Source organism: Doryrhamphus excisus, linkage group LG2 (genome assembly GCF_037039965.1).
Source record: "Doryrhamphus excisus strain RoL-2023G ecotype Guam linkage group LG2, RoL_Dexc_Guam_v1.1, whole genome shotgun sequence".
Classification (NCBI taxonomy): domain Eukaryota; kingdom Metazoa; phylum Chordata; class Actinopteri; order Syngnathiformes; family Syngnathidae; genus Doryrhamphus; species Doryrhamphus excisus.
Window position 1 is genome coordinate 8,337,858 of NC_136358.1, and position 23,163 is coordinate 8,361,020.

The window sequence follows — 23,163 nt, forward strand, 5'->3', positions numbered from 1 at the left end:
TGCAGATTCTGGAAGATCTAAAACGTTTTCTATGCAAGTTATTGTGCGTAGCTGCTCTATAGGAGTCCACAACTCAACACAGAGGGTTGAAACATGAGCATATCAGGCCTCTTTTAATACTGATGCGATAAAAGACATCACAAGTAGCCCCAATAACATGAGCTAAAACCATGCATAAACCAATAAGTAGCTCCGTAATGAGATGTTTTTCTGCCCTGACGAGTGAACTCACTTCATCTATCAACGGTTCATCCATGTTTCCACAGAGCAAGGTCGCCCCCCCCGACCAAATCCACTGGAGGTTGCATTAATTGTGAGCCAACGAGCCAGAAAGCAGAACATGTTAATGGGATATGATTGGGTTGGATGAGGTATCAAACCTCTCGCGCCGAGGGAGGTCCAAAAATACTTTTGCCTCACCACAGGCCAAATAATTACTCTGAGTGGAAAGGGAGGACACAGGGAATACTGACACACTGGAGAAGATGGAGAGATAAACACTGCAAGACACACAGGGAGATATTCAGTGGATGAAAATGAACTCCTGGGGGGGAAGAATTCATTCATAACAAAAGCAAATCAGTGTCTGCTTTCTTTCCATCCACCTCGGTGATACCTCATCACCACATGCTGACAGGCAACGTCAGCGAGCACTCGACCGCAACATCTGAGTCTGATGTTAAAGGTTCTCACCCAAGCAGAGCGTATACACAATGATGCACCTGCTTCCATTTAACATCCATCTCTGGCTTTGAAAGAGTGCTGGCTACACGTGTTCCTTCCTTGCCCCGCCGACTCAAATCCATCCTTCTCTAACCCCGCTCTTGCAAGCTTATCTCGCTAACGCCCTCAGAGAGCTTTCCTCTTCTCTGCTTCATGCCCCCTCTTCTCATCGGCCCCGGAGTAGCTACAGGCGGTAAGAGCTTGTCTTCCCCTTGTCCAACCTGCCCACTTTCATCTCCCAGGCTTCCTCCATATGTCTGTCATGCCATTTCCTCCCCTTGACCCTCTGATGGGAGCACAGGAACTGCTCGGATTTTAATCAGGCAATGGGGCCGAAAGTTGCAAAGAAAGACTATACTGCATGAGAGAAGAAAAAGAGTTAGCTATACTCGATGGCACAATCCCAGTAATCGCAAAGAGCAATCAGTTATTGATGATTAATGCTTCAGGAGTTTTGTCAATAATGTAGAATTTGATCCAGCTATTTTGGTTTTTTCATTACATGGCATGGCAGTAATCCAATAATCCAGGACCAAGTCATTAGACATCTCATCTGCAAAAGTGCGTGGCATTGTATGGCTCTCACCTTGAGTACAAGTATGCGTACGCAACTCCGCCTCATGTCAAACCCTCTCCACACCTCCACTTCACCATCAACGGTCAATGCAAAGTGACACTGAAGGAAGCTGCCATATTTAATGACACTTGATTGCATCGTTACGGTGGCCGCTGTGGGAAGACAACGAGGACAAAGAAGCCGAATTTCACGGCACTGTATGTGGAAAATGTATAATAATTGAAGGACACAGGCGTGGCATAATCAAAGAAAGATGATTGGGTGACACTACATTCACTGTTCTCATTGTCTTCACATAGATGGTTATCACTAATTAAGCAACAATGTTGCTTGTCCAATTTTGTGACTTTGGCACTTAAAGGGTTAATCAATCAAAATGTCAATCACACTTCTGTGAAATCAAACTTCCCACCTTGGAAGCAGCACAGATTGACAATGAATTTCACATACTGTTGTGCAAATGGAATACAACATCCAACTATGTATTTAAAGTATTTAAAGTGGACCTATTATGCGTTTTCCACTTTTCTGACCTATAAATGGCATATTAGTAAGTGTGTGAGAGTGCCCAGATCCAGAACCAGAGATGGTTGGTTCAATTCCCATTTTGAGCTCAAGCTACCAATTTACTCTTATTTTCATTCTACATTTTAGCGTATTTCCACAGCGTTTCAGCCCAGCTTCGGCTTCTGAACGGCAGTTGGCAGTAGTCAGGAAGTAGTTTGTGAGTGTGACCAATCACAGTGGAGTGGGTGTGCCCACAGGTGGGCTATTGGTGGAATAAATTAAAACAGACAGTTTGGTGGGAAGCACAAATCCAAGGAAATACAGCTGGAATGGGTGCAGATTCTGGAAGATCTATTCCGTTTTCTGTACTAGTTATTGTGTGTAGCCGCTCTATAGGAGTTCACAACTCATTACAAAGTGTCGAAAAATGAACATAATAGGTCCCCTTTAACTTGAACTTAAACATTTCAAAAACTTATATATAAAAATATTTGTCTTATTTCCATTTCTTATTTAATCTATGTTTTGTGTTCATAAATGCACAACCATGAAACTACTGCACATGTCATTGAGTTGGAGTAATGTCAATTTCAAAATCCATATATTTTTCAAGTCAAAAGTAATATTTTATTTATGTTTTATTTATAATCTGTGGTAATTTCCTAGTAGGCTGCATGGCGAGAAGTGGTTAGTGCGCAGGCCTCACACCTAGGAGACCCAGGTTTGATTCCACCCTCTGCCATCTCTGCGTGGAGTTTGCATGTTCTCCCCGTGCATGCGTGGGTTTTCTCCGGGTACTCCGGTTTCCTCCCACATTCCAAAAACATGCTAGGTTAATTGGTGACTCCAAATTGTCCATAGGTATGAATGTGAGTGTGAATGGTTGTTTGTCTATATGTGCCCTGTGATTCGCTGGCCACCAGTCCAGGGTGTACCCCGCCTGAAGACAGCTGGGATAGGCTCCAGAAGCCCTGTGACCCTCGTGAGGATAAGCGGTAGAAAATGAATGAATGAATCTCGATTAATCAAAGGAATAGTTGGCGGAATTACTAAAATACCTGATTGCTGCGGCTCGAATACTCATTAAGGACCATCTTGTCAAAGAGCTACATTTTCATACATTCCAAATCATTATTAGCTAAGTTAAAAAAATGTACTCCTTCCATTAAATTCCCTCTCTCTAATTCTCCTCCTGCCTGTGTTGCGGTTCAGGTAAACAAATGCCCCTGACTTGCTATAAAAGAGTAATATGATATGGAAATAGATCAGTGCACCACAATTAGCCTTCAGCTACCTCCAGTATGTGTGCCTTTTTAATTAGTTTCCAACACAGCATTTTCCATCCTCCACATCATTCCCATTCTTCTCCCTCTCCTCGTCTGCACCCCCACGACAATACTCCATATGCCTCTCTCTCTCTCTCTTTTTCTCTCCGAGTCTGTGATTGGCGCCAGCAGGGACAGACCGCACTTCCGTCCTCTCCTGTTTCTCTGAGGAATAGTCTAAACAAGTGGATAAGATGCAGATGAATGCCGGGAAGACGTGACTAGCAGGAAAAGGAATTTCAGTGGAATACTACTCTGAGGGAGAGAAAGTGAGAGAGAGCGAGCGAGAGAGAGCTGGCTCGTCTCTTGTTCTTCACGGCCTGCATTCACTACCTGTTCTGTGGGATTAACACGACTTAAATTTCAATCAGCCCGCAAGCCCGACGGAAGAGCGACAGAGGTGGCAGACAGACCGCCGCAGCTGTCCAGACTGAGCCAGGGAACGACCGACTGGCGGGGAGGGAGAGAGAGAGCGAGGGAAAGAGAGAGAGAGCGAGAGAGCCAGTGAGGGGCTTGAGGGGGGGTAAGTGGCGGCGGGGAGGGGGAGCGAGCGATGGGTGTTGTTCTGCCGCTGAGCTGAGATAGTGAGCGTGTCGCAGAGATGGAGATGTGACAGGCTTCTGTAGTCGCAGGTGGAATGATCCGGAAAACAAGGTTAGTACGTCCACCTTTTCATCTAGCATGTTAGATAAGGATGAAAGTGGCTGAAGATGAGTCCAAAAAGGGGATGAAGGGAGACAAAATAGCCGTATTGCGCTTTTGAAGTAGCAAAGTAAACACCGGAGGAGGAAGAGACATCATCTAGATGTTCTCTGCGTGCGAACGAGAGCAGCTCCTGATATCCAGCAGGAATGTTAGGCAGGCAAATTGCACTTTGAGCCACAACGAACATCATCATAATGAGAGTGACTTCTTCTCGGTGTCAAAGATGATTGACAGGTCCACTTTTCAACTGTCTGACATTCACAGTGCAGATCAATAGCCTGCTTGTTCTGTTAGCCTGTGTGTGTGTGTGTGTGTGTGTGTGCATGAATGCACTACTTTGTGCGCTCGTGTTTCGGCATGCAGAGAGACGTTAGGAGGTGTCCCAGGACTATTGATTGCGCTGACAGACAGGTACTGGAGCCGGGCTGCCAAGAAGCAAGGCAGGATTTAGGAGGAGAAGATAATGGAAGGAGTGCTTGCGTTTGCGAGCTTGGAGCGAGGTGTGACAACAAGACGACACTTCTTTTTCTCTCTCTCTCTCTTCTTTTGTAGGTTTCTAACCCGCCGAGCATCTCTCCAAGGTCATACGGTAAAGAGAGAACGAATGCAGCCGAGGGGACTCGAACTGCAACAAAGAACCCCAGTGACACTCCCCGGAAGTCGTTGAAGGAACTAAGTGGCGTGAGAAAGAGGAACTAATTGCATGGAGTCATGGAGTGATAGAAAGGGAGACGCAATCCTAAAAGAGCAATGAATAAATAACCACGACGACGGCCGGGATGCGTGAGGATGGAGCGGGCGGAGGAGTGAGGGGGGCTGCAGAGGCGAGGAAGAGACGCTTCCTGGACGCCCATCCTGACAGAACTCAAGCCTTCAGGATATAGACACATCCCATGCGACCACGAGGTGGTCAGATCAAGGCCTTTGAGAGGATTTTGAGAAAAGTGGATGTCCCCCCCCCCGCTCCCATTAAACTGTGGTGTCCACCTCAGACTACCAGGCCGTGGATGGGGCCAGGAATTCTGAATTTCCCAGGTTGTCTTCCTCCATAAAAGCTTTAAGAAGTGGAATTTCTAAAACCCGGCTGACCCAAAGTCACCGTCTTTTCTTGAGCGGACACATACACTAAAACGACAGAACCCCCCCCCCCCCATGAAACACCCCCCTCTTCCTCCTCTGGGTCAACATATGCAAAAAACCCTAGGGAGAGATACCGCATGTGGTACACACACAACAACAGCAACCTGGATAACATGTGCAGCTGATTCCAGTTGTCGAGCACAGACGTTACAGGTAAAGCACACACACACACACACACACACACACACACACACACACACTAATGGTAGACATATATTGGCAGAGTAAAGGTGAATCCATGTACGCAGTTAGCTCTCTTGTACTGAATTATTGAGCATGTCAATGTAGTGAACACTCATTGGAGAGGGAACTCTATGTTCTCTTTACAACGCGAGCACACACATCCACACGGATGCGTGCACACGCACACAACGGACTGTGCTAAAAATAATAAACATGTGTGCATCCGTAACATACTAATGTCAGTGCACTTGTCGTGTGGGTTATGTTTATCCCATTCTCCCCGTTTCATCCATTTCCACCTCTAATAAACTTTGTACTATATTCCCCTGAGCATCCTTCACCTGCAGGGCGTATATGTTAGTGTAGGTTAGTGTGTGTGTGTGTGTGTGTGTGTGTGCACATGCGCCAGCTGCCCAGTATCAGATTACTTGCAAGCTTGGCTTCAAATGTAATCTCACCTGGCGTGCCGTTTGGGTGTCGATGTGCGGGGATTCGTGGCTATGGGCGCTTTGTGCAGCAGCGGCACTCTTTGCGCGCACACACACACACACACACACGCACGCACATGCACACTTGGACTGATTTGGCACGCTGACACAGGAGATCAGACTGACTGAGTGGATGTATGGGAGGATAAGAGGAAAGAAATGGAGACTAGGAGAGAGAGTGCAGGATGAAGTGAGGAGGGAAGGTAATGCAGGCAGAATGAAAAAGGGAGGCGGGGGGGCGGGCTAGGGCGGTCTTGATGAGGGTTAAAAGGTCAGGTGAAAAGGCTGCAATGTAAGTGGCTACTTCAGACGAGTGCGAGACAAAAGGGGATTAATAGATGGTTAGTGATGAATTAAGAAGCGCACAAATGATGACTGACATTACATGGAGATGACTGAACACATGAAAGATGGCAGTCATTATATCTAGTGCCGCTTCATAGTCAACCCCCCCCCCCCTCCACTTTGCACCGCCATCGTCAATTTGTCATGCATGACCCCAAAAGGTCTTAAAAAGTGCTCTGGTAATGCACTCTCCAATACACACGGTGTAATATGCTTGGTTAGTGGATGCATGATGGGACTTTTTGCTTTCACCTCCGTCAAGAAGGTCATGCTTGTTTCTTTGGAAGTTTGGAAGGAACATTATGCAAAAAAAGACTTTACTGGTTTCCATAAAAACTTGGCAGAGGGAATGGGGGTTGGGCAAAGGACAAAACCAGGATGTGTGTGCAGCTCTGGCTTGAGAACACAGTGGTATTTCACTGCACTTGTACATTATGATCCTGCTTGAATAAAGCATGAATGCAACATTGAAGCATATGCAGGACCATTTGGTGCTGACATGTTTGCTGTCTCCTTCCAACATGCAAAAAGACGACCTCCAACTTGGCTTATATACTCAACATAGGCTAATTCCTCCTGCACTCCTGCACTCCTGCCTTGTGATACAGTTTGAGTAATTCAAGGGTTGGAGCGGTGGAATCATATATCATTTCCTCAATTATCCCAACACGAGTCGGCGAGGGCGTCTGGCATTCTAAAACGTGAGCAGATGGGAAGCTCACTGTCAAAAAATGAGCAAGTCAGTGGAGGAGAAGAAGAGGAAATGGCAGTCGGCAATGTGAATGGAGGATTTACTCTCCGGGTGAGGAACTATTTGAAACGCACAAATCAGAACTAACTCATAAGTAGGACTGGCTTGTTTTTAGGGAAGCGGGGTTGAGAGATTGAGTAATTAAAATATTAACAGTCTGTTTAGGCACAGCGGGCGCCTGATAAGCAGAACAAACTGTAACCACGGCAACCGCGGGTGACAGACGGAGGGATGGTTTGGGAGAGAATGATAAAGGGAAAGGAGGGAGTTGGTAAGATGGAAGGCGTCTGGGGGAGGGGGAGAACGGGGAGGGGTCACGAGTGCCTAGAAAGGGAATGATAATTCATACTATGAAGTGTATGAATTATCATTCCTTATATATTTTGGAAACCATCTTAGGCACTAATGCAGCTGTGAGACCCATCTACAGAGTTGTGATCCTCAACAAACTTCTCACTGTACTTTTTTTTTACTTCATATAGTAAACCAGTTATTTCATACAATACACTTTGTATGTTTTTTCGTTCTATTTTGAGGCAGTAGTGGACATAGTGTGGTGTAGTTTGAATCAATATGTCCATCACTGTGACTAAGGAGTCTGCTTAGGGGGTTGCAAGCTGTGATGGAAGCAGTTTCTTAAAATCTGCTTTATAATCGCACTGCCTGATAACACAATCAGATTTACTTTTGTCCAGCTGCACACAAGGTGCAGTGTCTGCAAATTGGGGGTCCATAAAACCAACCCTGTAGGTGGGACAATTGAGCGTGCGTGGTTCAGAAATCTATGTACACACACAGCATGCAGAGTGGCATCGATAGGAAGGGATGGACAGGGTGTAAATGAGAAGGGTGGCGATAAAGTGTTAGAAGCATGCAGTATGGAGAAAGCGATAAAAGTATACGCACATAATGTTGAGTGAGCGTGGCAGGTCAGCTACTTTGCCATCGCGTGTCATGCAAATATGAATAAATATGAATTTACGAGCATAGGCATAAGTGCATCCACGTTGCGGTGCCTTTACAACTTAGGGCGGGAGCAAGTGCAATTAAATATACTAAAGCAGGGAGTTGCACATCAATGGAACAATATGGAATGCGCATCAAAAAATAAGCATGTGGCAAATAAAAGACATCATCTGTTAATTAAAGGCTTTTATTAGCCCCTAACCTAAAGCATGCAAGTGTGCAATCCAATCTGATACGCCTGCACTCCTGCCATCTGGACTAAAAGCTAAACAATATTAAGTCGCCTCCCTGGCACCAGTGACAAGCTCACTAGCAATGAAAAATGATGCCTCTTTGAGTACAAAAATAAAGAAATAAAGACAATAAAAGCACTCTAGTATTACAGTGCTACAAAAGTGCCAGTGCCCATCATTTTGCAGCTTAGCAGCCTCCACGTGCACACCTCTTTCTTACCCACTTACACAAGGGCTTTCCTGACAGATAACACCGGCACTGCAGTCATTGCGAGGCACCGCAAGGAGCAATGAAGACGTAACTGCACACACATTGACAGATAGAGAAGAGAACATGGGAGCTTTTCATTCTAGATCATGTAAAGTTCTCCGTGACTCTCTGTGAGCCAACTGAGTGCCAAAGAAAATCACTGTCACCTCTGTTGTTTGCCACTTCAATTTAGCGTCACCCCCGTCACCCCCCCCCCCAAGCCCTGCACACTTTCCAAGAGGACGAAACCAGCAGATAACAGAAACTCCAAGAAACCATCTGCCTAGGACGTTTTTAGTTAGGTGGACTGGTTACCTGGACTCTTTATGCACATACTACTTAATTCAGTGATTTTCAACCACTGTGCCACGGCACACTAGTGTACCTTGAGAAACAGCCAGGTGTGTCGTGAGGAATTATCCAATATCACTTTTTATAGTTAACATTTGCAAATATTATGTCAATAGCCATGAATATATGGACCCAAATATTCCAATTGCATTTGGTACATATATTTGCTCAAACGGAAAGAATTGAACAGGGATGGAATATTCCTTTCCCCAATCCAATTCAGGTATCTTGTGCCCGCTCAAACGGAAATATGTCAGGGTGCGTTCTTCTTCGTGGTGTTTTTCTTCTTCTGTTGTTTATTGGCGGTTGGCAAGCAGCTTTCGTATGCATAAGCGCCATCTGTGAAACAGAATCTAAACACTTCTATACTTTATTCACAAGTCCAGTTTTATTAAAAAAGAAAATATATATCTATATAAAACATGTCCTGAGTTTAATTATAAAATATTAGCAAGAGTTAAATTTAATCCCGGGTGCGTTCTTTCAGCGCATGCTCAGATATGACGTAACACGCAGATCCAGATGTTTTAATGTTTTAAAAATGGAGGCGAGCAATCGGCATTCGACTGCTAAGCAAAGTTTGTTTTAGATTCAAACTAAATTTCAAGACTGGACATACGAAAAACTGATAATACGGAGTGAAAGAAAAACCCGGGGAAGCCGGTATCACGTCATGCTTACGTTTTACTGCGCATGACTATTCTGTTTGGATACCATTGTTTCCCGAAAGGTCATTTGGAAAGAGAAAAACTCGTTATGTAAAAACATGGCTACTGTCGAATGTCTGTGGTGTAAAGACTGGCAGAGCAATGTAATATCGGTCCGTGTGGCAACACCTACCTTGTTCCTCCGATAGACTTATTGATGCACGTGTGAGGTCATGGTAATGGTATTTTGTAACATTTTTGGTTAGTGGTGTGCCACACGATTTTTCCAATGTAAAAAATGTGCCGTGGCTCAAAAAAGGTTGAAAAACACTGACTTAATTTAGGGATCCATTCATCTTAGTTTAAAAGTGCTTTTAGTAAGCCTTTACTGGGAACACACTGTTTTGTGTGACTGTAGCGTTTGGATTTTATGTCTCCAAGAAGAGCTATTTTTACTTTTTATACCCAATAAATACCATATATCACATACACATAACATCTAAAAGGAAGCGGGAAAGCAGTGACGTACAGTGCTAACATTACATTCATAGTTTAAGATAGTTAACTTATTGACTGCAATACAACAAAATGACCAGAATGACAGGTCCCACATCTGTAGTTGACTGATGGATAGTTGGCAGAGCCAATGAAGCCTCCTCTTTTACCAAGCAAACCGACTTTTTATTGTCCTTATAAATAGGCTCTAAGAGCATATATTACTGGTAGAACTTGAGAACCTTTTGCATATATAGGGAACCATTTTATCATTTTGCCCATCATCCACAGTCCTTACATCAGACATCAACACACATTGATATTGTTACGCCAAAGAACTACAATACTGGTGTAGTGACGCCTCACCACGCCGCTACCAAAAGGCAAAGCTACATATTGGAGCTGCCGCCACTGCTGCTGTGTTTTTGAGTCTGGGAAAAGTTAACGCTAGGTTTAGCGTTCATTTCTATGTTGCTATGACCAAAGCATGGCAAAATACTGTTAGCATTATATAGAGCGTTATATAGCGTTATATAGAATATCATGAACGTGGGTGTTACTACATGGTCACAACATGGAGATAAAATGTTGTTGATTTTTGGGAGGTGTTTTAATAGGGGCTTTTCTGTGGGCCCACAATGAATCTGTCACGTCTGCCGGAAGCATTCCGCAAGATTAGTTAGTCAGTGTGAATGGCATTTTGTGCCAAGCCGGACTGGATCAGAACTGGAGCAGCAACGGATTCAGTGTGAGCCCGGGGTTAGCTGTGTTCCATTACGTGCATTAATGATCTGCCTCTATTTTTGTTAAGTTTTTATATCTACACTGCACGTAAAAAGAAAAAGAATTATGGATGAAGGGTAAAAGTGCAGTTTTCCTTGAAGTCTCTGCTTCTGATTGTGTGGGAATAGTGTGCAAGCAACAATGTAGGGCAGGCCTAATGTTTTGTTTTTTTTAAATTCGACTTCATAGCCACGGTCATGTTTTAGGATGCTCAAAATTGCACTCCATCTCATCTTCAGATTCTCTAACGGAGATGTTATGCTTTCACAAGTCGTGGTTCAACAGTTGACAGCCTGAAGCAATAAAAAGCCATTCACTCTGTCTGCTTAAGAATATGAGCGGCCTCTCTCTCACAGTGCAACATTTCCAGCCATCACACACACAAGAGATTGGCTCCTCTTGTAAATAGCTTAAAAATGGCATGTAAAATTGGTTTTCACACTTTTTTTCCCACAGCTTATCAGCAATAAAAATAACCTGTACTTAAAAAGCAGCATTTCAAAGAGACCAAAGAGAACTATTTGACAGTGGCTTGCTTTGACTAACAGTGCAAGTCAACGTGCAGCCAAGGCACGTTTGCAGAGATGTCCGGTCTATACAGCTGTGATGAAATGCTGCAAGGCTGTGATACAAAACAGCATTTAATTGTGTGTTTTAGCTGGAAAGTGTCTTACTTTTGGGGGCTCATGCTGTTTATGGCATTATTAAATATTGGACTTAACAATATTTAATTTTCTTGGGAACTGTTTTGCAAGCTGTTGTGATCTGAGCTCACCATCCACTTTCATCTTCAACCATGCCTCCTTGACTTCTCTGGGCTCCATCCGCTAACTCATTTCTAGTACAGCTCTTCGGCTCCCTCATCAAATCCCTCCTCCCTGCATCCAGAACAGTGATGGATGGCGGCCTTCACCTGTTTATCGTCTTTACATATTTCTCTGCCCATCTGCTTAATGACACACATTCATACCCGCTGATTCGTCACCACTCTCTCCTCTCTTTTAGCCTTCATCTCAGCTCTTTAAACACACCCTCCTTTCTTCATTCATTTCCCTTTCAGCTCTTACCGCATTAGCCGCAGTTAGCCTCACTTCTGGGGCCTCCACATGCGGCACTGCTTGCCTTCCGTGCTGTGCTTTCTATACATGGCAACTGACTAAAGCAGACGCGATTTGACAGGGGAATGACAAAGGAGTGATAGTATCAAAAGGATGAGTGGGCTTCCAATGCACACGACTGCCGCAACAAGAGGCTACGTGGGCGTTGTGTTCTTCCTAGCCTGGAGAGAAAGAGGCTCACTATAATTATGACTGTGTGGGAGACTGTTTTGGTATGCTCTTGCTTGTTTCTGCATGCAAATTAATATCAAGAGCGGGGACTTGGAGCAGGAACTTCTGTCTTTTACTCTCGTTTATTGCTGCTTTTGTGTGTTGGGTTTACTTCATTTTTAATCATTTCTTTACAAATGTTTCAATCAGATGTGTCAGATTACCGTGTTTGTGATGAGAGAGGTGTTTCGGAGCTAATATAAATGCCTCAAGTTTATCAACATTGCTTAAATCGATACGAGTTCATTAGTGGCTCATGGCATTTGGGAAGGTTCAAAATGTACGACCCGATGAGACAATACACATGCAAATATACACAAACACACAATGTGTCTTAAGGTTACAAATTGGACTTGGCATTTAAGGAGGACTTGGCATTTGGCTATTACAGACTGAGGCCAAAAGGAAACCCAGTCTTCAAGTGCAGGAGGTCTTCTATGCTAAAAACACACATTATAAGTCAAGCCCGAAAGCACATCTTAGGCCATGTCCACACGGACGCGGATATTTAAAAAAATGCACATTTTCCCCAATACGGTGTCAAAAAAAAAAATCCCCCAACCACACGATTTCTGTCCACACGAATATGCATCCACAGGCTGCCATGCCGCCTGGATGGTTTTAGCAATTTCAGAAGATTACATCATTTTCATAGACTCACAAAGATACTTGTGGACTCCTAGCCTGGTAGCATTACTTTTCAGTAGTTTATTTCAAATTTGTAAGAAAAATGCATTGAATTGTATGCTGGATGAAAGCAGATGTTGATTATTACCACAATGCTGTGAAGTATAGTTAATTTCATCGATGAAGAAAGAACTCCATCGGCTGTGACGACATCATCCCTGATATAATTCTGTGTCTGGTGAATTGTCCTTGTTAAATAGAATCCAAGACAGTAGTTATGCAGCACAGGACAGGCATACTGTATATAACAGGGACGCTTTCAATGTAATCACAATGTCCTTGCCATGCCAACATTCCCGCATTATTCCAAAATGACCACATGCTTGTGAGAGTTGTCCCACCAGGTAGGGGTCCGGCCAGAGCCGTTTTAGAGAGCAGCAGCAGTAGTGTCGTCTGAAGCTCATATGTCAATGGAAAGTGAAAGTTGGTATGTTTGGCAACAAGCTAAAAGCCCCGTCTTTGCAGTCCTCAAACACATAAACTGAGTTTTCCAAAATCGTCACCCTGATAAGAGTTTTCCAAAAGCTACATTTTTAAAGACAAAAATATCCATTTGCATGTGTATGAGAGGCAAAAACGCACAGAAAAATATGTTTGGACAGGGCCTTAATTACATATGCTGGGTTTAGATGATGCACCGCTACGATTTAAAGCAAATATGTCGACTACTGACTTGATTCTAGCTGAATTTGACCTCTCAAGCTGCTGCAGTGAGTGTTGGAACAGCAACTTTTAGGGCGTTCTGCCGATGTCGTGCCCCGACGCAGAGCTTCTGACGAGCTCTTTGCACCTCTACCATACACTCTCCATACTCTGCAGGAATGAGGTTTTTTCATGCAGGGTAGTGCAAGTGAGACATTTCCTGGAATAGAATAGGTATGCAGAAGAACAAAATAGAACGCTGTGGACACAAACACAGTGCACACACCTCAGAATACACACCACACACACGTACACAAAGTGCAGATGCAAGCACATACATACTGAGTCAACACCCATCATGACCCTGCTGCAAAAATCAATAAGTTGAATGATAAGCGTGGGATTCATGGAAGTGGAGGAGTGTAACCAAATGGGACAAGGAGCCATCCGTCTCTCAGGGAGGGATCGATCTGCAAGCAGATGCATCGCTTTCACCCATCATTTGTGTGTGTGTCAATGTGTACTGCGGCGCTACACCATGGCAAAAAAAAATAAAAAATAGAAGAACGGTCAAAAGAGAGACCATGAAGCAAAGGATAAGAGAGTCAACACTCCAATGATGCGGTGTACAAAAGACTGGCAGTGACGGCAGTGAGAGAAGAAAGGACGTGGCGAGGCAGAACAGTGACTGATAACGCTGCCATCCTCAGGTTGCCTCAAGGGCAGACCAGACAGTGGGGAACAGATTGTGGGAATGAGACAAGGAAATGGCAGAAAGTTACAGCACCGCTAGAGGCACAATGGGTTTTAGATGGTGCCAAGTTAGCAAGATGGAAAACACGAGGAACAACACTTTGCTGAGAGATATATGCTGGAGAATGGATGACAAAGACCAAAGTAGGCTGTCCGTTCCTGAACCTGAAGGGATATATCGAAACATTGGCTTCAAAGTTGAACATTCAAGAGTGCAATAACACCCTAAAAGGTTCAATAACTTGAAAGGTAGAAGGAGTATAGGAGCCTTGCACAGTTAGAATGAATATAAAACAAAAACGATGTCCTTGCCATTATTATTGCCATTATTCCAAAATTACCACATGCTTGTGAGAGTTGTCCCACCAGCTAGGGGTCCGGCCAGAGCTGTTTTAGAGAGCAGCAGCAGTAGTGTCGTCTGAAGCTCATATATCAATGGAAAGTGAAAGTTGGTATGTTTACTCTTAATGGCACATAACTGTTATGTCATCTGTTAGTGGGGCATATTGCTGAAACAATCACCAAAATTGGCACACTTGTGCAATAGAACCTACTTATCCAACTTCAAATACAAAATGGCCGCCATTCATAGTCGTTCGAAATCGTATTTGCACTAAAATAATGACAAAATAATGTCATTGTGATAATCTGTACATATTAGATAGCATTTGGGACACTTATGTATACTAAGTTGCCTATTTAATACTACAACAGTTAGTAATTATAACAACTACATTTAGTACACTACAAGCCGACGTTGAACCCCATGCTGAGTTTCGCAGCAGTGATGTCACCAGTGTGCCCTGGTTGTGCTATGACATCACTCTCATGAGGTAATACAAACCAACAACATTAATATTTGTAAGTTACAGTCATGTAACAAATACATCGCAGAGGACAAGTAAACTTTGTGACCAGGTAGCTTAGAAGCATACAACTTTTCTGATAAAAACACCAATTTATAGTAATGTATCAGGCTCCATATTGAAAAATGGTGTCCATATTGGAATTTGGAATTCATTATTGGATTTAATAAATTATAATACATTCATTTGGTATTCTGACCATAAAAATATTGTGTTTATTTGAGTTCTACTTCAACAAGTACATGTTTTTCAAATTTGCTCTGGCGGCCATCTTGAAAATTGGCAGCCATATTACATTTTATGTTGGATATCGTACTTTTCTTAAAATATGTATCCTAAACTGTGCCAATTTTGGTGCTTGTATCACCAAGTGAAAGATTCTTATGAAATGTTTGGATAATCTGCCCCACTATGTTGGCAACAAGCTAAAAGCCCCGTCTTTGCGGTCCACAAACACATAAACTGAAGCTGAGTTTTCCAAAAATCATCACCCTGATAAGAGTTTTCCAAAAGCTAAATTTTTCAAGACAAAAATATCCATTTGCATGTGGATGAGAGGCCAAAACGCACAGAAAAAATATGTTTGGACAGGGCCTTAATTACATATGCTGAGTTTAGATGATGCACCGCTACAAATATAAAACATGTCTTCATATGATAGCTACTGACATTCAGGGGTTGTGTTTTGATCAGACAAACTGACTGATTTCTATTTAACCAAACGCTACCTTTCTGGACTTAAAAAGTTCCCATGATCAGCCCTGACATTCTGTTTTGAATTGATCTTACAGTCTTTGCGACACCAAAGTGTATCATCACTGCTATCATAAATCTTTTATTACAGGCTAAAGATTCTTAAATAGGCCAATGAAGCGTTCTGTTGGGTTTTTTTTTTTTTAAGTCTAACAAAGCAAACCATTTCACAGGATGTAGACTGAAGATGGATGATAAAGCCTCCTCTGGTTTCACGCAGAAAGAGAAAAGCTAATGGAAAATATTGAGCCAGCAATTTGCACCAAGGTGTAAAGTCAGCATGATATATTACTGCTAGGTTACGTACACAGCGACTACATTATCTCTATAGTCTTAACTCTTGACTGTTATCAACACTTGCTGTCACCCTCCATCCATGTTACAGTTACCATGGCAACCGGTATGAATGACAATCAGCTGCAGTGACTCATCTCTACACTTTGTCATAACATAAGCGGTACATCTGGGGAGTCTGGGCCCAAAGTGGACCAGAGTGGCTGAGGAGTACACCACATTGTGTTTTGCTGTAAAATCCAAGCAGATAAAGCGGGTGACCCAATTTAATTCCCTGACCCACAGTCTTAAGGAAGGGCCCTACGATAAAACACATCTAATCCTCTCTTACAGGTTTCTAGGTAACCGTTACTATGGGGACTGGTTGAGCGTGGAGGGTGTTTCAAGGCGATGAAAAATAAAAGTGCCTGCTTAAAATTGTATACTGTACCTCAGAGGAATATGGAGAGAAGGTAGCAACTCTTTAATGTAGTATTCATGAAACAATATCTTATTTTCTTTCTGTTCAGGTCTGTGGATAGCCTGGCTTTCTACCATGCCTGCCCCCCCAACCCTACACCCCAGCAGAAACAGACACCCGCCTTCCTCACATGGCCATCCTGATCTAGAGACCAAACATTCCACTTTCCCTTTCCTCTTCCCTCCATCCATCCTTTCACGTCCTCATACCCCAAAGCTGAGCTCATCGCCGCCCTCCTCATCCCACCTCATCCCCTGCTTTGGGGCTTCGAGAAGAGCCTTTCCAAGCGGCGTCCCGTTCCCGGCTTTTCATTGGCTTGCCCTGGTCACATGCTGCCTGCTGCCTTCTCTGATCGGAGCAGGGGAAACGTGGGGCGTGGTGTCGGCCTGCCCCTTCCACTGCGTGTGTCGGAACCTTTCCGAATCACTCAGCACACTCTGTGCTGACAAAGGGCTCCTGTTTGTCCCGCCGCACGTTGACCGGCGCACCGTGGAGTTGCGGCTGGCTGACAACTTCATCACAGAAGTGGGAGGGAATGACTTTGTCAACATGAGTGGATTGGTTGATTTGACTCTATCCAGAAACACCATCCACCTGATCCGACCTATGGCCTTTGCTGATCTGGAAAGCCTACGCTCCTTACATCTCGATGGTGAGCTTTTTCTTCCACACGACCGTTACATCAAATTATAATTGTGCTACAACATACACTTCTGTTATTATTATATATGATTGCCCTTCCAGGTAACCGACTAACAACAGTGGGCCCCAGGGACCTTGCAGGGCTGGTGAATCTACAACATCTCATCATCAATAACAATCAGCTGATCAAAGTGTCTGTGCAGGCGTTTGATGACTTCTTGCTCACCTTAGAAGACCTGGACCTGTCCTACAACAACCTCAGAACGTAAGCTACATGACATACGAGAGCGCTGTGTCCAAAATGTAACACTACCCCACCAGTGAATCCACAGTGTCAGTTACCCACTCGACAATCAGAGTGGCCGGTCTATCATCCAGCTGTCAAATAACAAGAGAGCAGAGATAATAACGGCAGACGATGACTGATTGCAACACCTGAGTCACACGCCTTTGATTTTAACAGGGTACCCTGGGAGTCCATTCAGAACATGGCAAGTCTGCACACTCTGAACCTGGACCATAACCTCATAGACCACATCGCGGAGGGAGTCTTTGGAGAGCTCTATAAGCTGGCCAGGCTGGATATGACCTCCAACCGGCTAAGGACCCTGCCGCCCGATCCTCTCTTTGCGAGGTACTTCTTAATGTTTAATCCTTCGTGTTGTGCTACAAACTGGCGGTGGTGAACAGACACTGAGAACAATTCCTTTGTTAATTGCTGATCTCTCCACTTTTCTTGAATCACACAACTATACAGACAAGGAGCATATGAGCCAGCTGTTCCAGTGAGGATTAATGAAATCTGCTGTCCTCATTCCATGTATCATAGATGAATAAGACATTGGCTTGTCTCAGTCTGTGTGTTTGCAGATGGCATTAAGACCGGAGTGGGCAATTACTTTGCCTCGCGAGCCACATTGAGTGCAAGAATTGGTCTGGCAGGCCGTGCTATCTGTCTATCTAATGAGATGAAAATAGCACCGCAAAAGCTGGCAACAGCTTCAATGTTAAAGGTTGACAAAATAATAATTTAGAAGTGTCCAGTGTGACGGATTCGAAAGGATTAACGGGCCGGTTATGGCCCGCGGGTTGTATTTTACCCAAGTCCGCATCAAGGTGACCAAATGGGGCCTTTATAAGACTCGGGAATCCATTTATTGACAGGTGACACTTCACTAACGTCCAAATATTGACAGCAAGTAAAGAACTAGTCAGTCCTTGCTGCTGTGACAGACTCAGCATGACTGAGATTTGAGCAATTTGAGAAGGATTGCTTTCACTCGGGTTGGCACGGCGGTCGAGTGGTTAGCGCGCAGACCTCACAGCTAGGAGGATCAGGGTTCGATTCCACCCTCGGACATCTCTGTGTGGAGTTTGCATGTTCTCCCCATGCTAGGTTAACATGCTAGGTTAATTGGTGACTCCAAATGTGCCCTGTGATTGGTTGTTTGTCTATATGTGCCCTGTGATTGGCTGGCGACCAGTCCAGGGTGTACCCCGCTTCTTGCCCGAAGACAGCTGGGATAGGCTCCAGCACCCCCACGACCCTTGTGAGGAAAAAGCGGTAGAAAATGAATGAAGTGAGTGAAAGCATTCATTCACGGTAGCACGTTTCAAGTGGTGAAGACAACACAACTGGACAGTTCAAATAATGATTGAACATATTTGAACTGTGATCAACTTTGCTAATTCCACCACGGAAACGACTCTAATGATAGAAACAACTTGCATGCTACTTAAAAAAAAACAACACACACACACAAGTCAAGTGTGTGCCAGTCTGGTTTAGTATTTAGATACCAAAAGGTTGACATGTGCAAAATTTCAGGTCATTACAGGTCATTCATTCATTTTCTAATGTTTATCCTCACAAGGGTCGTGAGGGTGCTGGAGCCTATCCCAGCTGTCTTTGGGCGAGGGGTACACCCTGGAATGGTGGCCGGCCAATCACAGGGCACATATAGACAAACAACCATTCACACTCACATTCATACCTATGGACAATTTGGAGTAACCGAGCATGTTTTTAAAATGTGGGAGGAGAAAACCCACACAAGCATGAGGAGAACATGCAAACTCCACACAGAGATGGCTAAGGGTGGAATTGAACTCGGGTCTCCTCGCTGTGAGGCCTGCACACTAATCACTAATCGCCCAAAGACCCAAGTTCATATTAATAATATGCTGGACAATTTGGAGTCGCCAATTAGCCTAACATGAAGCCGTACTACCCAGAGAAAAGTCCCACACGCACGGGGAGAACATGCAAACTCCACACAGAGATGGCCGAAGGTGGAACTGAACTTGTGTCTCCAAGCTGTGAGGCCTGCGCGCTCACCACTCACCCACCGTGCAGCCCATTACATACATCATGAATCAAAATAGAGTCACAGATGTGAGTTTCATGGGGCAAGAGTCCGGAATGCTGGTCTAGACTCAGCTTGCAGGTGAAATTGAGAAAGACAAAAAAGATTGAAAGTGGAGTCACCAGCCAATCACAGGGCACATATAGACAAACAACCACTCACACTCACATTCATACCTATGGACAATTTGGAGTCGCCAATTAGCCTAACATGAAGCCGTACTACCTGGAGAAAAGTCCCGCACGCACAAATATGATGCTGGTGTACAAGTCATCTGAACTACGCCGTCATCCATCCCCTCCCTCCAGGTCCCAGACAGGTGCAATAAGCCCCACCCCCTACAATGCAGTCATAAGTCTGAATTTTGGAGGAAACCCACTGCACTGCAACTGTGAGCTACTGTGGCTGAGACGGCTTATTCGCGGAGACGACATGGAGACCTGCGCCACGCCTGTGCACCTGGCAGGAAGGTAACATGAATATTTGTAGTCACATTTGGATTTTAGCAGCTATCCGTTTCAGTACAGTCCACTCATCTTCTGGATCCTTAATTGTATCATCATGTGTTCAAAAATAGAAGTGGAGCGCAAATTTGCAGGAATAAGCAGGTCTTGTGTGCTAAATTGAATTGAGGAAAGATGTGTTGCTCATAGTGATGCAGTGACTCCGCCATAATTCATGGATATGTAACATCGTAAAAGTCATTACAGTGCTACTTGGCATTCTCTCCGCATTTATCTGCCATCATTTTCCAGCCTAAGCGTACCGTCAAAACGATGCCGTGCCAGCAAAGTATTGAGGAGGAAAATGAGCATCTGTTGGCATCAGCTTTTACTGCAGTAACTACTCCAAGGCAAACTCGTGTGTTTCCTGTAAACTGATGAAAAAAATGACACTTCTAGACTAGTCAGGCAAATATGCAAATGATCAATATGCTCTCATGCTGCTTTTTTTTCCCTTCTCTTAGGTACTTCTGGTCGATTCCCGAGGAGGAGTTCACATGCGAGCCCCCTCTCATCACCCGCCACACTCACAAGCTGTGGGTTCTAGAAGGCCAAAGGGCCACCCTCAAGTGCCGCTCCATTGGAGACCCTGAGCCTGTGGTGCATTGGGTGTCACCTGATGATCGTATCATCGCCAACTCCTCCCGGACCAGCTCCTTCAACAACGGCACGCTGGATATCCTAGTGACAGTGGCGCGGGACGATGGGGCGTACACGTGCATCGCCATTAATGCAGCGGGCGAAGCAACCGCCACTGTTGACCTTAAAATAATCCCTCTCCCGCACCGGGGCGGAGCAGGCGGTAATAACAACGTGAACAATAAGAACAGGAATGTGACCAATGGGATTTTACGAACTGATCCGGGATCCTCGGATATTAGCACAGGGATAAACGGCATGGGACGTGGTGCTGACGTGGAGGATGCAAAAAAAGGAGGCGGCGAGGATGAGGAAAGTGACGGTGGCGGGGCGGCTGAAGGGGAGAGGCCTGATGAAAGGAACATGGAGAACGAGGATGAAGACGAGGAAGAAGGGAGGATGGTTGGAGTCCAAGGAGTGACGTCCACATCAGCTCAGATCCGATGGGACTTGGGGCGTTTGTCCGGAGCTTACGTTGTGTGGATGTATCAGATACAGTACAACTGCACGGTGGACGAAACACTCATCTACAGGTCAGTTCAACCTTTCATATTTACGGTCCACAACATTTCAGCACCACACACACACACACACACACACACACACATATATACAGTTTTCGTACAAAAGCTCTTAAATATTTATCCACATCACTTTCATACCTCAACTGCCTGCCTCTTACACGGACAGCTAGGTAGCTCAAGGGAGGGAAGGAAAAAAGCTGAAGGAACTTAATTATTTACCTCCATCACTGTGAGACTCAACAAGTGGAAATGGTTGCTACATATAGATGACAAAGAACAGCACCGGCGATGTGGGTTGGCGGGCTTTTCTCCTCTGTGTAGATCTTTGAACATTTGCTTGTAAAGGGAGGCAAAGTAGCTGCTTTGAGACACTTTGAAATAACATTAAAACTGAAGCAAAATTCCCCATTGTATTGGGGAAGAGGGCTGATGCAACCTTGCACTTTTCCATGAACTATGCAGTTAAGAACTTTAAAGCTCCTTGCACCTCTATTTACAAGCCCGAGCTGATGAAACATTCATGGGTGAGGCTGCTGCCCTGACACATCATCAAGGGAAGGAACAGAACAGGAGACACAGGATCCAAACGGTCTGCCTTAAATGAAACAGAAATGTAATGACTTCTTGTGTTATAGTGACAACGCAGGTGGCAGGGAAGCAAAGTAAAATGGCTGGTAGTTTTACAATACTGAAGGAGGCAGGCTTTGGGAAGCGGGGTGAGGCCTTAGAGTTTCTAGAGGGGCTGGGGAGGAGGCTTTGGAGAGAAGGGTAAGAGCTGAGATTGACTCTAAACAAATCCCCTCAGGAGAGATTTAAATGAAAGGAGGACTGGTGAAAGGGAAGAAAGCGTGAGAGGCAGAGGCTAAGGGAGATGGGTGGGCTGAATTGTCCTTTAGGAAAAAGCAAGGGGGGGCGGGGGGAGCAAATCCATCAATGAAATAGAGTAAGATGGAAAAATACATCAGGGGCCAACCGGGGTAACAGAGAGGTGAGAAGAGCTACTCATAAAGAATATGATCATCTTGGCCACAAAATGGAGATGTAGCAACTCAGACAAAGGGTAACAAAGGCAGTGTTTTCATTCCCATCAGCACACGTGCAGCAATTAAACAGGGAGAACTAATTAAATAAATGATTGAACGGAATGATATCGCAGCTCCCTTGCTGATCAACTTTGCTAATTCCACCACGGAAACGACTCTAATGATAGAAACAACTTGCATGCTACTTAAAAAAAAAAAACCACACACATACAAGTCAAGCTACAAAGTGCCCAATGTGCCAGTGTTAGTATTTAGATACCAAAAGGTTGACATGTGCAAAATTTCAGGTCATTACAGCCATTCATTCATTTTCTAACGTTTTACATTTCTGGACTGGTCGCTGGCCAATCACAGGGCACATATAGACAAACAACCATTCACACTCACATTAATACCATTTGGAGTCGCCAATTAACCTACCCGGAGAAAAGCCCCACATGCACGGGGAGAACATGCAAACTCCACACAGAGATGGCCGAAGGTGGACCTGAACTCGTGTCGCCTAGCTGTGAGGCCTGCGCACTCACCACTCGTCCACCATGCAGCCCATTACAGACATTCATTCATTCATTTTCTATCACTTTTTCCTCACAAGGGTCGCGGGGGGTGCTGGAGCCTATCCCAGCTGTCTTCGGGCGAGAGGCGGGGTACACCCTGGACTGGTGGCCAGCCAATCATAGGGCACATATAGACAAACAACCATTCACACTCACATTCATACCTATGGACAATTTGGAGTCGCCAATTAACCTAGCATGTTTTTGGAATGTGGGAGGAAACCGGAGTACCCGGAGAAAACCCACGCATGCACGGGGAGAACATGCAAACTCCACACAGAGATGGCCGAGGGTGGGATTGAACTCGGGTCTCCTAGCTGTGAGGTCGGCGCGCTAACCACTCGATCGCCGTGCCGCCCCCCATTACAGACATCATGAATCAAAATAGAGTCCCAAATGTGAGTTTCATGGGACAAGAGTCCGGAATGCTGGTCTAGACTCAGCTTGCAGGTGAAATTGAGAGAGACAAAAAAGATTGAAAGTGGAGACAAGACGTCGGAAGGCTTTGAGAGCCGAGGTAGGTAAATCGTGTCTCAGAGGAGCGATAAAGTAATGAAAGAGGGAAGCATTTGAAAGAAGGCACACCACAAAGGAGCCGGGGATCTCCAGTATAGATTTCTATCATGCTATTAACGTT

At 44.7% G+C, this 23,163-nt stretch overlaps 2 protein-coding genes across 2 annotated transcripts in view; one reads left to right on the plus strand and one right to left on the minus strand.

Annotated features, from left to right (window-relative positions):
* pcxb (pyruvate carboxylase b) overlaps positions 1 to 23,163 on the minus strand; it is a 219,111-nt gene that overhangs the window by 55,268 nt on the left and 140,680 nt on the right. The gene's annotated exons all lie outside the window — the stretch shown is intronic.
* Positions 3,234 to 23,163, plus strand: part of LOC131125147 (leucine-rich repeat and fibronectin type-III domain-containing protein 4) — a 28,674-nt gene continuing 8,744 nt past the window's right edge. Inside the window, exons 1-7 of the mRNA XM_058066387.2 lie at positions 3,234 to 3,786; positions 4,390 to 5,130; positions 16,302 to 16,904; positions 16,997 to 17,159; positions 17,358 to 17,528; positions 19,569 to 19,730; positions 20,228 to 20,935. Of these exons, the coding sequence (XP_057922370.2) occupies positions 16,328 to 16,904; positions 16,997 to 17,159; positions 17,358 to 17,528; positions 19,569 to 19,730; positions 20,228 to 20,935 (1,781 nt within the window). The 5' untranslated portion in view covers positions 3,234 to 3,786; positions 4,390 to 5,130; positions 16,302 to 16,327. The remainder of the gene's footprint in view (positions 3,787 to 4,389; positions 5,131 to 16,301; positions 16,905 to 16,996; positions 17,160 to 17,357; positions 17,529 to 19,568; positions 19,731 to 20,227; positions 20,936 to 23,163) is intronic.